Source organism: Dasypus novemcinctus, chromosome 22 (assembly GCF_030445035.2).
Source record: "Dasypus novemcinctus isolate mDasNov1 chromosome 22, mDasNov1.1.hap2, whole genome shotgun sequence".
NCBI lineage: Eukaryota > Metazoa > Chordata > Mammalia > Cingulata > Dasypodidae > Dasypus > Dasypus novemcinctus.
This window is the reverse complement of record NC_080694.1, coordinates 58,588,854-58,606,332: the sequence shown is the minus strand read 5'-3', so window position 1 is coordinate 58,606,332 and position 17,479 is coordinate 58,588,854. Positions and strand designations below refer to the sequence as shown.

Sequence of the window (17,479 nt, the reverse complement as noted above, 5' to 3'; positions counted from 1 at the left end):
CTTTTAAGGTCTTCATCTGATTGAATAAGTAGTCACTGACTGCTGAAGGAAATCTCCTGAGTTGGTGGTAGATGTAATGAGCCATAAATGCAAACAACTCACTGATGATTAAAGTCCATGACATGCTCTTGTATTACAACTGGACCAATGTTTCCTTGACTGAAAAACTGGGCAGCATTACCTGGTTGAGTTGACACATCTGCCTAACAATCATAGTCCCCCTCTTTTCTGCTTGGCAGCCAAACACTTCTCTTTTAAATATACTTTATCTCTAAATAAAAAAAAACAACAACAGGCATATATTATTTTTACTAACTATACTTAACTGACCTGAATACAACCAGAAATGCAGTAAATCACCCGAAAATAGCGTACAAGTCCTTGGGCAATATTCACAGTTAAATTTATGTCATATGTTAAGGGGAAAAGATAGAGACATAAACAAAGATATTGGTTTTATATATATAAACAAACATACTCAAAACAAAGCAAGGAAGACCTATTCATGACCATTACAGTCCTGATTTCTGTAAATACTTGTGACAGTATGACGTTTCATGAATTCCAAAAAGAGAGAGATTATGTTTGCAAACTGATCTAGGCCTCTGGGTGAGAGTCCCTTTGATTGTATTAAGTTCAGCTGATGCTTCTTTGAATAAATTTTCTGTTAAGATAGAGTTATGGCTTTTTGCATTGACTACATCAATTGGTATGATTCAGGTTCAGTCTCCGCCCCCTTGCTGTTTCTCATATAACTGGACATTCATTCAAGAAGGCACATGGAAGAGAGAGGTGTCTCATTTTTGATACTGCCTTGTGGCAGAAAGGAGAAGGCTCAAGAGCTAAAGTCCCAGGGAGAAGTGAACCATTTTGCCTGTTGGCTGACAGCTGAGATGGCAAGACAGCTGAGAATGATATAGGAGGCTTGGAAAGAAACAAGCTCTGTGCCAGAAGAGGATTTCAGTTAAGCACAAAGCATCAAGAGGAAAATGAAAACCAAAGGGGAAGACAGAGTCCAGCCAGAGATAGGCACCATGTTAGGTCAACATGTAGGGACCAACTTTTGTGAGAAAGCAACCTTGAGTTGTATATTTTACAGACCTGTAACTGTAAGCTTTGATCCTAAATAAATACCCTATATAAAAGCCAACAGAATTCTGCTACTTTGCATTGGCACCCCTTTTGCAGACTAATACCCTGGCCATGTGGTCCCCATCCAGCACTACTTTCTCCCCCTACCCAGTCCATGTGCCCTTTACCCTCAGGAAGCACCTCAGCTGGCTGTGGGTCTTTGCCTTGTGGGCTAACCCAGAGCTTCTTTCCTTAAGATTCTGGGCCACTGATATTCCTGCCTGGATTGGGTTGTTGCAGTTTTCCATTGAATTTAATAACAGGGCATGGTAGTTCTAAGAGATGCCCTAGGAGATCTCCTGAGATCTTGCGATGGTGTAAATGTATTTTGTATGTAGGATGCACATAAATCTTTGGGCCAAAGGATGCACTATATTATAGGCAGAATTCTATGATTGAGGCCCCCTTAATGCCTAGCTCCTGGGCATACACCCCCTCCCAGTTGTTCATTCGTACACTCATCTAGTGGCTATTTGAAAGGATTTTGCAGATGTAATTACAATTCAAAACCAGTAATCCTTAAAATAGGGAAATTATCCACATAAGGCTGCTCTAATCACATGGGATCATTTAATATGGATGTAGAAGTCCGAAAGAGAGAAAGTAGCAGTTTGGATGCTTGAGAGGGATTCAGCACAAGGGAGGTTCTCTGTTGTTAGCTTTGGAGATGGAGGTGGCCCCCCAATGAGCAATGTCAAAAGGCTGTAGTTGCTGAGAGGAGTTCTTGGCTGACAGTCATCAGGGAAATAGGGTCCCTAGTTCTAAATCCACAGGAAAATGAATACTGTGGATAATATGAATCACCTTGGAAATGAATTTTCACTAGAGTATACAGATGAAAATTCACCCTGGACCATTCCTTGATTCCTGTCAATGAGGCTCTGAACACAGACCCAGCCACACCAGGCCTAGTTCTGACCTACAGAACTGTGAGATGATAAATCGGTATATGGGCGCTGTTTTAATTGGCTACATTTGTGGTAATTTGTTATAAAGCAATAGAAAACTAATACACTTTGTGAACCACATGACATAAAAAATCTGCACACACAGTATCTGAAATAGAAAACATTAGAAGCAGTTGGAGTAAAATCTGGAACAATAGTGTAAAACCAGGGATGCCCAATATAATCAGGAAGACATTGGTAGTTCTGATCCAATGTGAAATGAAATTCAAGCTATATGGAAAAGAAAATAAGAAATAGAAATCAGCATTATTTTCACCTTAACTACATAGGAAACTTCCCAAATTAACAGACGTGTTCTGAGTATTAGTAAGTTTGGCCTTCACTGCATTTGGTATCTATATTCAAAAGTCAACTTCAGTTCTCTATGACAGCCAATAAATTTCAAAATGTAATTAAAAAGGCCACAAATTGCCCTTCATTCAGTTGTAGCATACAAATCCCCACCCCTTGGTTGTTTTGTTGACAACAAATATGCTGTCAACTTTTGGATCTATGCCAATCCTATATGGGCTCCTAGTTTCTCAACCTATTTTTAATTTTTTCAGGTTTAATTACATACAAAAATATGCACATATCTTGGGTGTACAGTTTGTTGTGTTTCAACAAGCTTATGCATGGGTGAATAACCAAACCCAAAGACTTAAAATGTCCCTTCTTGCCCCTTCCCAGTCTTTGCTCTTCTCCCAGAGGGAAGCGCTATTCTAGTACCTAGCAGCAGAGATTCATTTTGACAGGTTTTGAACTTCATAAGAATGGATTCATGTAACATATACGCTTGGGTGTCTAGTTTCTTTAGCGGAGCATATTTTGTTGGGATTCTTTCAGATTCATCAAGATGTCTTTTTATTCCCCTTTAATGCCCATTGTATTAATAGATCACAATATGGTCATCCATTCGCAACATTCTCTTTTGGATAAAACTGCTCTAAACATTTCTGCACAAGTCTTTTGTAGATGTATATTTTATTTCCCTTGGGAAAATGACATTTGTTCAAAATACTTTATTTCCCCTTTGTATTGCATTAGTGCCATTATTCAGAAGCTTTTGACTATATATATGAATCTCCATCTGGACTCTACTTTCATCAAGTGATGAATTTATCTGAACTTCACAAAGACAATACTAATGATTACTCTCACTTTATACTACATCCACGTGTAGGTACAATTTTTCAAATGTTTTTATATTTAATGTACACACAAGCATTTCTCAACTAGAGCATTCCCATAATTTTGTGGAATGGAAATGTTTCGAGAGTAAATGTCTTTATTGTCACTAAGGGAACATACATTCAACGGTAATCCAGGGTGTTTATAAAGTGTCCTTTTAAAATAGACAGGACACAGAGACGTGGGGAACAGGCTTAATTTTCTGGGGCACTTGAGTTGGGATTATATTTCAGGAGGTAAAATCAGTCACTCATATGCCTCTTGTAGCACAGTATCTCAAAATCTATTGAATAAAATACTGTTTTGAATTCCTACGTCCTGCTCAAATTCTGAGTGGCCCTTCTTAAGCCGAAGTGAAACTTGACCTCAGTTGGGATAACTATCGCTGTTTCTCATTGTTTTGTCCAGTTCTCGGTTTCTGCTCCTTCCGTTATGCTTTGTCCTTCCTCCTGCACTTCTGCAATGTTATGGTCTTCGCACAGAACCTGTCTCTGAGCCTCACGATGGTGGTGATGGTGAACCACACAGAGCCACAAAGCTTGACCAACTTCTCTGCTAACGAGCTTCCAGCGCACATGAAGGTATCTCAAAAATATTGTCCGCAGTCACAAATTTAAAAACCTGTTGTGCTAATTTGTGCATGAATTGAATGTTATATTTGAATAAGAAAATTACAATTAGAAAAATAATCTCAAATCTTGATTGATTTGCTTAAAAGAGCCTAAATAAACATGAACCATAATTAAAATATGCAGCTATTTTGATGAGAGGCTTTGTCGTGTGACTTCTTCTTTATCAACAGCAATAAATTCCAAGAGTTAGGGCTACTTTAGAATCGAGAAGCTTAAGGAAGAGGAAAAATGGAAATTATTTTAAGCCAGAAGTGAATGGTAAAGACACATTCTCTTTTTATTTAAATTTTACAACATGCAAGGTTATTTACATGTTCCATTAATTTCTTCTCTGGAAGGTAATGTGTTGTTACTCATCAGAAAATATTGGTAGTGGAAAAAATGGAAGTCAGTAGAAGGATTTTTTTTTTGTCTATACTCTTCTTGTATTCCATTATGAATATAATGGCAGAGATGAATATTTTATCTTATTTTTCACCTGTTTCCATTCAAAATATCATACTAGAAGTGATGTGCTGCATCTATGTTTTGTTTGATTTTGTTTTATAGAAAAATGCTTTTATACTTTCACTCCCAGGTATTATGTAAGAAGTCATCTAGGACGTTATATTATATCATACTTTCCTCCCTTTTTTATTCAGCTTTTTGTTAGCTGTATTATTTCTACATTGTAAAATCATGTGATATTAATAATTACGTAAGTTCTATTGCCTTTATCCCACCACAATTTTAATCTTAGTTCTATAGGTAAATATATTCCTCTCTTCCCATCTTCAGTCCTTTAGGTGATGTTGTCCTAATCATGCCTTGTTGAATAAAGCTTGTCCTTTTTGTAAACTTCTCAGGAAAAACTAGAAGGTATAGTATTAACTATGTTTATTAGACCTTCACACTTAAAAGACAATGTGGCTGGAAACATAATCTTAGGATTCTGAACACTTTCCCTGAGTTACATTAACTTGGTGCTCGACTATTTGTGTTGCTCCAGTGTTTTCTGACAGTGAATTTTGCCATTAAGAATTGTCATGTTAACTGATTTTTTCCTGCAAACGTGATTTGGTTTTTCAATTTTACTAAATTGTATTGTTTAGGTCAATCTTCTGAGGTCCCTGGGAATAATCCGACCTGGCATACAAAGTCCCCTCCTATGTGAGCCTATGAAGCTAAAAAGACAAATTCTATGCCCACAACATTCCCAACACAGAAGGACGGGAAAAGCATAGGACAATCGCTATAGAAATATGATTTCAAAAAGGAGGAAGATGGAAAATAAAAGAGGGGTTTATCTCTTCCAAATATAGATTAAACTTTCTTTTATTTGTTTCCATTTCTGGACCCAATGAACCAACCGGGACTAGATTATTTCCCACACTCAACATCTAAGAAACAAGTAAAATTTTTGGTATGTTTCGTATTCAAGACACTGGATGTGGGTAATAAAAAGTAATGACCTCTGAGAAAACAGAAACACATGAGCCAGCTCTAGGAGGGCCCCAGCTTACTGACTTGAGAGAGTTTCCAGGCCACAACACAAAGAGGTGGGACCCAGGCAGAACCCACCTGCTTCCCTGTGTTGAGGAGATGGAGCTGAGAGTCCAGGGAGGCCAAGGCACCGCGTATTGGCAGGACAGAGTACACTGGTGAGGAAATAGCTCTGCAGAGAGAAAATGCCGAAAATTCGTAGAGCATGCCATAGAATGTTCAACAGAATACCGATCTGCATATGCATATGAGGAATATCTGAGACTGGGGAAAGAATGAACCACAATGAGTAGATGGAGAGTGACCTGTGCTCCCACAGAGCTGGGAGGAGTACCAGTGCCCCAGCCACTTTGCCAAAGCTACTGATTCACAGGACACTGTGTATAATACTTAGAAGGGACGTACTCACTAGTGGGAGATTAGTAGTTCTACACTGAGGACTCTACCAGATCTATCTAATAAAGACCGAAAAGAATCAAACTATTTTAAAGTAGCTTAACTGAATCATAGAAAAAAAATCATAAGAATATACAGAAGAATCCAAAATATTCAGCATCCATCAAGATAAAATTCACAATGTCTAGAATCTACAATGTTTTCAGGCCTGTAATGTGGAAAAACACAATCCACAATGAGGAGAAAGCCCAATCTATTGAAATTCACTTAGAACAAATGTAGGAATTAAGAAGTAGCAGTAAAATAAGTTTTTATTTATTTTTTTATTTATTTAACTCCCACCCCTCCCCCGGTTGTCTGTTCTCTGTGTCTATTTGCAGCGTCTTGTTTCTTTGTCCGCTTCTGTTGTCGTCAGTGGCATGGGAAGTGTGGGCGGCGCCATTCCTGGGCAGGCTGCACTTTCTTTCGTGCGGCGCGGCTCTCCTTACAGGGTGCACTCCTTTTGCGTGGGGCTCCCCTATGCGGGGGACACCCCTGTGTGGCACGGCACTCCTTGCGCGCCTCAGCACTGTGCATGGGCCAGCTCCATATTGGTCAAGGAGGCCCAGGGTTTGAACCGCGGACCTCCCATGTGGTAGACGGATGCCCTAACCACTGGGCCAAGTCCGTTTCCCTAAAGCAAGTTTTTAAAAGAAATTATATTCAATGTTGAAAAATGGAAAACTTTCCCGTAAGGTAAGGAAGAAGTAGAGGGTGCTTGGTTGTACCATTGCCATTCAACATTGGACTGGAAGTTCTAGCCAGAGAAATTGGCAAAATAAAGAAATAATAGGCATCTGAACTTGAAAGGCAGAAGGAATGCTATAAGAATATTATTAAAGAAAATAAACAAATTCACCAAAGTTGCAAGGTAAAAGATTTACATGCAAAACTCAGTTGTGTTTCTATACACCAACAATGTACAATCTGCAGTGGAAATTGAGAAAACAATTCTCTTGACAATAGCATCTCAAAGAAGAAACTATTTAAGTATAAATTTAACCACAGAGGCAAAGACTTGTACAATTACAACTACAAAACTGTTCAAAGAAATTAAAGAAGACCTAAAGAAATAGAAACATATCCATTTGGAAAGAAAGACAACATAATTAAGATGCCAATACTACACAAATCTGTCTGTAGATTCAATACAATCTGAATAAAATTCTAGCAGCATTTTTGTAAAAATGGAAAAGATGATCCTCATTCATAAGAAATTGCAAGGAGCCCTGAATAGTCAAAACAATCTCGAAAAATAAGAAGTAAGTAAATCTCAGTGATTTTAAAACATACTACAAAACCGTGTAATCAAAATAATGTGGTAGTAACATAAGGATAGATATATAGAACAATGGAATAGGATTGAGAATTTAGAACTGAACACTTAAAACTGCTAGCCGAGTGGTTTTCAACAATAGTGCCAGGGAAAGAGAAAGAATAATATATCCCGAATAAGTACCATATATAAAAGCCAACAGACTTCTGGGATTTTGCCTTAGCACTGCTTTGACTGATGAATATACGTGGAAATCTTGGAAAATGGACAGAATTATTTAAAGCATGGCAGTGTGTTGTAACTAGCAGTGTGGTTGTATGGATAAGACACTGTCTGAAACAGAAAGTCCACGGTTATGGGTATTACTAAAAGAAAAACTAAAAACTGTAACATGAGATGGCAAAAGATGGTAAAATGTCATGGAAAACATGAATTTGGGTGATATTGCATATATAAGACTGTTTTTACAAAATTAAACTACAAATATGCTAGAGAGAAGGTAAAAGAATAGAAGCTTTGCATGGCAGGGAAGCAGGGAAATTTAGTGGAAATGAGTTTTGTTTGCTTGTTTTTTGTTTATTAATATTATTGGAATAATGAAAGTGCCTAAGAATGATCGAAGTGATGAAAACACAAATATGTCATCACAGCAAGTACATTTGCTGTTCACTTCGATGGGTTTGTGCTTTATTAATATTTATCAATGGGATTGATTTGTTTAGAAAAAAAGGAGGTGGCAGAGAAAGAGAGAAAATGCTCAACATCATTTTTATGAAAAAGGGAAATTCAAATCAAAACCAAAATGATAAAGCATGTCTATAGGATGGCTATTATTTGAAAAATGGAAAACATTTTGATGAAGAAAAGAAATTGGAACCCTTGTCCATTTCTTGGTGAGAATGTTAAATGGTACAGGCAATGTGCAAACAGAGCCCTGGTCTGGCAAAAAGTCACATGTAAAATTATGATAGGATCTGTCAATACAAAGGGAGCAAAAGCTCATGAAAAAGCATTCAGTATCACTAGCTATTAGGGGAATGCCAATCAAAACAAGACTAACATATCATCTTACATCTCATAGAATGGCCATCATTCAAAAACAAAAACAGAAAACTACATGTGCTGGAGAGGATGTGGAGAAATAGGATCATGTCTTCACTGCTGTTGGGAAAGTAGAATGGTGGGACCTCTGATCAAGATAGTTTTGCTATTCTTCAGGAAGCTAAATATAGAACTGCTGTAAGATGTGACAGTCCCTCCACTAGGAATACATCCAGAAAAATTGAAAACAGGGAAACAAACAGACATTTGCACACCGATATTCAGAGTGACATTATTCACAATTGCCATAAGATGGAAACAACCCAAGTGTCCATCAACCAATGAATGGACAAACAAAATGTTGTCTATACATACAATGGAATGTTTTGGGGCTATAAGAATAGTGAAATTGGGATTTTATGACAGCATGGATAAACCTTCAGGACATTATGCTGAGTGAAATGAAGCAGACACAAAATGCCAAATATGGTCTCACTAATATGACCTAAATACAAAGAATAAACACACGACGTTAAAATCTAGAGTATAGGTTACTAGGAGACAGGATGAGGGCTGAGAAGGTGTACTGATGTGTAAGGAATGTAGAATTTTTAATTATCTCGATTGTAAAAGTGCAGTAATGAGTAGAGTTTATGGTAACACATTATAGTGAGTATGACACAGCTGGTTTATGAAGGTAATTGTGGCTGAAAGGGGATGTCTGAGGATGTAAAGTTCATTTGAAAGAAAGCTAGAGGAATAATTTAGGGATTGAATAACATAGTGAACCCAGAGATAGATGAGAATTGTGGTTAATAGTACATATGCAAGAATGTTCTTCTATAAGCTAAAACAATGTGCAATACTATTACAAAGTTGTAAGAATATGGTGATGCAAGGGAAAATACAATTAGTATAAGTTATTGAGTACAGTTGACAGTTATGTAATTTTCATGCTTCAATGTTAAAGTGGTACTATATCAGCACTAATGGTCAATAACAGGAGGGTATTAATTTTTTTTCTTTTAACTATGGAAAACACTCAGTTCAAAAATTTATTGAGGCAATGACTACGAATATCCATGATGAAAGTAAGAGTCACTGAATGTACACTTTGGAAGGACAGTAGAAGGCATGGGATTTATAACCCAGTGAACCATGTGGTGGATGGTGGCCTGGTTTAACAGTACAAATGTGAGAGCGTTCTCTCATGAATTATAACATATGTACATTATTAATACATGGTATTAGTAGCAGGGGGTTATGAAAAATATGCCTAGTGCAAGCCACAGACCATACTAGAAGTTACACATATATATATACACACACACATACATGTATACATATATATATATACACACTTTTTTTTTAGCATAAGAAATACTTGTATTTCAGTAGTAACTTTTTTTGTTGTTGATAGGATGGTAGTTTATTAAGGAAGTGAGAGAATAGAATAGAAATGAGAGAAAATAACAGATTAAACCTCCCCAGGTAAACTTACTGGCTGCTCTAGGTAGAGAAAGTGATTTAGTTCATGCTGTTACTTTTTTTTTTCTCTCTCTCTGTCTCTTTACTTTTGTTTAAATGTTACATTCAAAAAATGAAAGAGGTTCCCTCACCCCCCTCACCCCACTCCTCCCACATCAACAACCTCTTTCATCATCCTGGGGCATACATATTTTGATGATGTTCTTTCACTAAATTGTAACAAATTTTCTACAACTAAGCAAGGGATGTTGTATGAGAATTCTGCAGGTTTTGTATGACTGCTCCGTAAGCTCACAATTTCTTTAATAAATTTTTAAAGTGTAATTGTTAAAACTACTGTTTAAATAGTACAAACGATATATTGAGAGGAAATAAAATTAAATGAAATAAAATGCTCAATAACAAACAGAGAAGGGAATAAAAAGGTTAAAAAAGGAAACAAAGAACAGAAGCCACACATAGCAAATCATTTCCAAGATGGCAGATTTTAATCCAGCTCTATCTATAATCACTTCAAATGTGAAGTGAAATGATTCACAGCAATGTCACAGAGATGAGAGAGAAACAAGGTAATAATTGATTCTAAGGTAACTGAACTACACAGACGTAGCCTAGGGTTATTTGAAGGTGTATAAACACAGCTGTTAAAAGACAGATATCCAAATTCCATTAAAAAAAACAAGACCTTCAAAAGACACTGTGTACGAGAAACCCTCAAATATGAAGATGCATGTAAATTAAGAGGAATGCATGGGGATGAAGAAAGATATACCATGTGTGATGGATTAGAGCTATGTACCCCCCAAAATTGTTCTTAGACTTTGTCTACTCCTGTGAGAGGGAACTCCCATATAGGAGACCTTGTGAAGAGGTAACTTTAGTTAGTGCGTGGCCCAGCTGAGCCAGGGCGGTTTTTAAACCTATTAAGAGAAACACAGAAAAATGTCAACTCATACGACCACAAAATCTAAGGACACTGCCAAGAGAGTGAAAAGACAAGACAAAGATTGGGATAAAATGTTTGCCAAGTATACCTGATGAAGGACCTTTATAAAAATTTAATAAAACAAAAACAAACAACACAATGACAAAACAGGCAAAAGATCTGAACATAAGCTTCACCGAAGAAGATACTATACATGGCAAACACGCAGAGGAAAAGATGTTCAATGTGATTCGTCACTAGGGTCAAGCAAAGCAAAGCCATATAGATATATTACTACTAACACTGATTTAAATGGCTAAAATTATAAATAATTAAGACCCAGAGTTGGCAAAAAAGTGGAAGAACTGGAACCCTCCCATACTGCTGGTGAGAATGTAAAATGTTACAACCACCTTTGAAAATAATTTCCCAATTCACAAGAATATAGTTTACTCCTATCCAATGATTTCATTTCAGAAAGCAAAATATCCATACAAAGACTTGTACATAAATGTCCATAGGAGTCTTATTTGTAATAACTGCAGACCTGGAAACCATCAAAATCTCCATCAGCAGGTGAATGAATAAGCAATCGATGGTTCAGGCATAAAATGGAATCCTACTCATCCAGAAAAAGCAACTGATCTACTGATATGCTGAACCACACGGATGAAACTCAAAGTAATTATGCTGAGAGAAATAAGCTGGCAAAAACTGCTTATGAATGTCTTAGCTTGCCAGGCCTGCTATGACAAATTCTTCACAATACATTGGCTCAAATAACAGGAATTCGTGGTCTCACAGTTTTGGAGGCTAGAGGTTCAAAGGCAAGCTCTCACCAGGCCATGCTTTCTCATAGTCTGTAGCATTCTGTCACTCGTGACAACACTCGGGTTTCCCTGGCTTGCTTTTCTCCTGACTTCTCCTCCAGTGGCTGTCTCTGACAGACTTCTGCTTCTTCTGACTTCTGGCTTCTACTGACCACTGTGCCCAATTTCCTTTGCTTGGAAGTTCCCAGCCACATGAATTAAGGCCTGCCCTAATTTACTTTGGCCACATCTAAGTAGGATCTTCAAAGGCCCTATTTTCAAAGAAATTCGTTCACAACCAAAGGAATGTAGCTGAAGCACTGAACTTGTCCTTTGTTCAGTCTCCAACACTGAATGATTACATGTATATAAAACTTCTAGAAAATGAAAAAAGCCTATACTAACAGGTCAGTGGAGGGTATGCGGAAAGAGGAAGGGAGGCGAAAGGAGCAAGAGGAAACTTTTGGAAGTGAAAAATGTGTCAATCACTGTGATTGTAGTGATGCCTTCACAGGTATACACATATCTTATGAAGTAGTATACTTTAAATATGCTAAGTTTAAGTATGCAGTGCATTGTGCCAACTTATACCTTGAAAATATGTTGACACCTACTTTGTTGAAAATATTTATCTAGTCAAAATTGTAAATACTGATGACATTCCAAGGCTTTGGTGAAGCATTGAGAATTCCATTTTCTAGAGAAATGGCTACTCAGTGGGGCTGTACTTTAGATCCTTCACTGTAACAAAGTGGAAGGAGCTCCTGAGCTGTGGAGCTTGGAACATTTCTCTTGCAACTTCACCTCCCTAAGGGATCTTCTCCCACAATCTAGGAAAATCCATGTCCTTCAAACATGAATACCAAAAAGGAAATCAGTTTACTGCTATAGAAAGGTACTAGATTAAAAAAATGAAGACATTGACATAATTGGTCTAATGATGAAAACTGATCAGAAAATTGTATCTGCAAAGCAGATCTAAATTGTAACCTAACATTACCAAATGCACCTAAAATTTAGTAATGCAGGAACAGATAGAGAAGGGACACCATGGTGCACTGCACCCAGGATCTCAAAGCAGACATGGCCAGAGAGAGGAGGCTGTGCTCAGACATAGAAAGATTTCAAAAATGAAATGCGAACTCAGAGAATAATTATGAAAAATTGAGATGGAACCTTTCAGAAAAGAAAACAAGTAATGAGGAGAATGGAGGTGAACAGACACCACAGAGAAAGAGACAGGACACTACATATAGGAAAGAAGAGCAAGGGAATTCTACTGAAACATTAAAATTGACACGATTTTTTTCTTAATGCAATTGCAAAGTTTATATTTGTCACTTAGGTTTATTGGTCATTTCAGTTTCTCTCTCTCATAAATGGTCTATTAATACCTCAGTGTATTTATATGACTCATCCAAGGTTGTATGTATTTATTCATTAGATTTAGGTAGGGAAATTTTATATGGGATGTTCTGTTTAATGATAATAAGTGAAGCTATTGAAAAGTGAAATATCAGCAGAAGTTCTACCCTTCTGGCATGGGAAGTTCCAGATGAGCTCTGTCGTTTTAACCCAAATATTGTGAGCTCTGGTTCTTCTCTCTGCTAAGAACAGAGGTGGATTCATGCAATAATAAATACATCCGAAGATTTTATCTCTTCACATAATAGGGAAAATCGAATAAATGTCAGCACCCCACCTGAAGTGGATGTGTGATTTCTCTGGTGCACCTCCTGTGACTTATAAAACATGGCCAGCGTTCTGGCCCATTGTCTGGGGAGACCCACCATGTCTAATGGAATAGACCTGGAGCGTCCCTTTCCCTTGGATACAATTCAAACACTCCTCACTGGTTATTTTCCATTATGGAGTGGTACCCCTGAATAGATCTCTCGAAGGAAGTCCTTTTCCATCAGAGAGAGATGATTCTACACACAGACCAGAACCATAGTGTGACAGGGACTTAGGGAGGGGAAGAGAAAAAGAGGAATGGGGGGCACAAGATACTACTGATTAAAGCACCAACCCATGAATTCCTACTTCCTTCCTTCTTTCATGTTCTAATCCAAAATAACAACCAGCCCATTTCACCAAAAGATCACTCTATCCAGCAAAACACTTCAGTTTTCAAAATGACCCTCCCACCTATTGTACCAGCGGAGAAATCTTTGGGAATGGAACTGACAATCTTAGTGCCTCACAAGAAGTTTAATCCTGTCCTAACCTAATGTAATTAAGGTTTCTATCTGTGCAACAAGTCCAAATACACATGCGATCTCACCCCAATTGTGCCAATGATAAGTGCAATGTTCAGAATTTCTTTCATGAGCTTAAAGACATGACAAAACTATTGAAGGGCCCCTACTTAGGAATTAACACATGAATCCTGATAAAGACAACAAACCATGTCACAACAGAGATGAGCAGAGGGAGAGACACGGCCTTTTCTTTCACTATCGCGTCACATTATTTCCACAGCTCAGCCTGAGAACATCTCTTTATGGTTGATCTTTCTTCTATTGCAGATTTTCTCCCTGGGAGCAGGATGTCTGTATGAAGATGGCATTTGGTGAATGAGCTTATATTAATGGAGGAATTGGAGGTAGAGAAAAGAGGCATGAACAGTTGCAGGATGTGTAGTACTACACATTCACACAATGAATATTGATTAAATCTCTGTGCAGTGACATGTACAAGAGGGTACAGGGCGAGCCCGTGACTGTGAAAACTTCACATTATGGTCAAGCATACCAATGATAAAGTGTGAATGTGTACACAAAATGAGTGCTATAAAGGAAGAAAGAATGTCCCATGATAGAGAATATTGGACAGAGGAGAGCTCTCTATCCATGGAAGAGAAGAGCAGTGTCCCAGCATCACTGAATATAATTTAATACAAGGTCCAGTGTCCAGAGAATTTAGGTGAGTCTCCTCTTTTCTTACAGAACCCTGTGTACGATTGGAGCCCTGACATCCAGGGAATCATCCTCAGTTCTTTCTTCTATGGTTCGATCTTAGTCCATATTCCTATTGGATACTTCTCTGGGATATACTCTGTAAAGAAAATGGTTGGCTCTGCAATTCTCCTCAGCTCAGTGTTCTGCCTGTTCATCCCACTGGCTGCTGACCTTGGAAAAACTACAATTATCTTGTGCCGAGTACTCCAGGGCATTGCTCAGGTATCAAGGTCATAAAAAATTGAACCAACGTTAAGTTCCTGGAAATACCACGGATCAACTGACCCAATTCTTCTCATTTCAGAGTACAGTAGTAACAGGTCAGCATGAAATATGGGTCCGGTGGGCACCCCCCTTGGAACGAGGCCGACTTACCAGTATAAGTTCATCAGGTAAGGGATTAGGGCCCTGTATGAGGAAATCACACTTTCATTTCATGATGTCATGTTCTTCCTTAGACCTTTAGGATATACATGTTTGGAACTGATAAAGGTCTTGGAAATTATCTATTCAAGAATCCTAGATTTAAACATGGAGAAAAAGGCTAGGATGGAGCAGGAGCTTTATTATCCTCAGAAACAGAAAAAGAAAGGGAGAAAAGCAAATGTTTTATTCTCTTCTGTTTATTTTTAATCTACACACATTTATTTGGCAGGATGTTGTTCATTGCTATGTGAGGCTATAGTATCTCCAACTGCAGATGTATGCACTAATTTGGGGTCCTCTTTTTGCCTTCTGACTAGGGTGTTTGCTGGGACCCTTCATTGCCCTGTTGGTAACTGGATTAATCTGTCAGTCCCTGGGCTGGCCAATGGTCTTCTATATTTTTGGTGAGTCTCTTTCTACAGAATTCTGGTTATTATTCAGAATTAAGGCAGGGAAAATAAAAACTTAACATAAGGTGAATAGTCTTATGAAATTAGTGATGCTAAGGTGCGTGAACCCCACTGAAAATATTGTGGATGTCAAGAGAGGTTCAATTATTTGCATATGGAAAGGCTCAGACTCAGTAATAATTTTGGGAAGGAAAAGAATTTATTTATGGCCCGCCAGGTTCAGGAACTTTTTGTTCAAAACCTGAGCCTTGAATAAAATGTTCGAGTTTCTTTTATACAGAGGAAAAGTTAAATGGTCCTTTGTTTCAGTGCTCAATAAGTTTGAATTAACACATATCCCCTACATTCTAGGTAAGCTTTTAGCATGAACTTTATACATCCTAGGTAAGCTTTTAGAATGAACTTCACACATTCTAGGTAAGCTTTCAGCATGAACGTCATATAATCCCTGTAACTTTTTAACAGATTTGGTTTGCATCCTTCCTGAATATTTAAAATTTATAGAGTTTACATTGCTTGACTGTTTTCTCAGGACTGGAGTTGTTTCCCTGGTTACCCAGGGCAGGGCTGCAGCTCTCACACAGATCAGGTTATCTACAAAGACACGAACAGCCCCAGCCCATGGCCTATGTCATTCCTCCCTTTATGCCAGCTTAAATTGCAACAAGAAAGGAGAGAAAGAAATCACCATTTGTGAACTTCTGATGATAAGGCAGGCATTGTGAGGAACTTACCTTGCCTTCCTGTGCCTTCCCAGCACTGGGATTTGTCTTTCTGGCCTCTCCTTCTCAGCCTCATCCCCTGCAGACCTATCCTCTTCCACTTCTCACTACCCCTTGTCTTCAGAGTTTGTCCCAGGCTCCTTCTCCTCCAGGACTCTATTCCTTAACTGGACAATGTCATCTGTGTTGAGGGTCAGTTGTCACTTACCATGTGTTCCTGAGCAAGTAGCCTGGTCTTTCTGAGCCTCAGTTCTCTCCCTCTGACAATGAGTTGCTGCTCATGTCATATGGATTTTTTGAAGGTTAATTAAAAACATCCACATTGCACAGGCCCCTAGTGGGTGCTCACATCTTTCCACTCACATTTTGCCTTGAATTGGGCTCTGAGGTTACAGCATGAGATGAAAAGTGTATATTGTCAATGTTTCCTTTGACCATTGCTACATGGGGTTGTAAAAGCCTAAAATTTGACAACAGGCTGTGCCTTTCCCCGTAGTCTGACCCTGTTCTCTCTCATCCTGACCTGCTCCCATCCTGCACCTGTCACACTGGCCCTTGGCTCAGGCCTTGGCACTTATTCCTCCCCCTGCTTGGAGGACCTATGGCCCAGAAGCCCACAGAAGTGTGCCCTCTTTCCCCTATAACTTCTCTCCTTTTCTCTGTCACTTTCTGACATTTAATACATTTCATTCACTTTTAGAAAACAATGTATTTATTTATTACCCCTCTCCCTACTGCTCCTCTCACTTTTCATTTGCTGTCTGCATCCATGCACTGAATGTTCTTCTGTGTCTGCTTGTCTTCACATTAGACAGCTCTGGGAACCTATCCTGGGAACTTCCAAAGATGTAGAGAGCTGCTCATTGTCTTGCGCCATGACACCTTCCTGGTCTGTTCATCTCTTATTGTCTCCTTTCTATGTCCCTTTATGTTGTATCTTCTTGCTGCATCAGCTCTCTGCATCGGCCAGCACTGAGTGTGGCCAGCACTCTGCATAGGCCAGCTCTCTCCTTGGGCCAGCTCACCACATGGGCCAGCTTGTCTGAACCAGGACACACTGAGTATTGAACTCTGGACATCCTATATGGCAGACGGGACCCCAGTCATTTAATACACATCCACTTCACATTCACTTATTTTTTTAATGATCACATTTCTTTTCCACTAATATGTAAACTCCTTGAAGGCAGGCAGCAGTGTCCCAACACCTAGAATAGAGCATGGCATGTAATCGGTATTGAATCAATACTTCTCAAACGAATGAAAACATTTCTGGAAGATTGACCAGTGAGCTCTACCTACTCCCTGTCCTAAACCAGGGTACCCTAAGACCAGGTATTTGGTACAGGAAGTTCAGAAACAAGAAGCAAACTGGCCAACTCTTCTAGGACTCAACAATGCGCTAGCTTGGGCTGCATCTAAGGGACAAGGCTGCAACTAGCTCTCAGACCTGCTGATTGTGCAGCCTAGTGAGATCAGTTGTGCCTCTGGTATGGGCTTGATGTGCTGGAAGATGTAGGAATCTGTAGAGATGAGGGCTGAGGGCGGAAGGCTGAGATGTCATGAATAGAGGCACGGCGAGGGGAAGTGCTTAGCACCATTTC

The 17,479-nt window shown here is 38.7% G+C and overlaps 1 protein-coding gene across 2 annotated transcripts in view; it reads left to right on the top strand.

Moving 5' to 3' along the window:
* The window catches only part of LOC101441166 (sodium-dependent phosphate transport protein 1-like), a 37,757-nt gene that overhangs the window by 4,126 nt on the left and 16,152 nt on the right, over positions 1–17,479 (top strand). The window contains exons 3-6 of one of the 2 annotated variants that reach the window (XM_058285340.2): positions 3,678–3,850; positions 14,306–14,539; positions 14,622–14,709; positions 15,061–15,147. In XM_058285340.2, coding sequence (XP_058141323.1) covers positions 3,678–3,850; positions 14,306–14,539; positions 14,622–14,709; positions 15,061–15,147 — 582 coding nt within the window. The remainder of the gene's footprint in view (positions 1–3,677; positions 3,851–14,305; positions 14,540–14,621; positions 14,710–15,060; positions 15,148–17,479) is intronic. The other variant, XM_058285341.2, reaches the window with a different exon arrangement.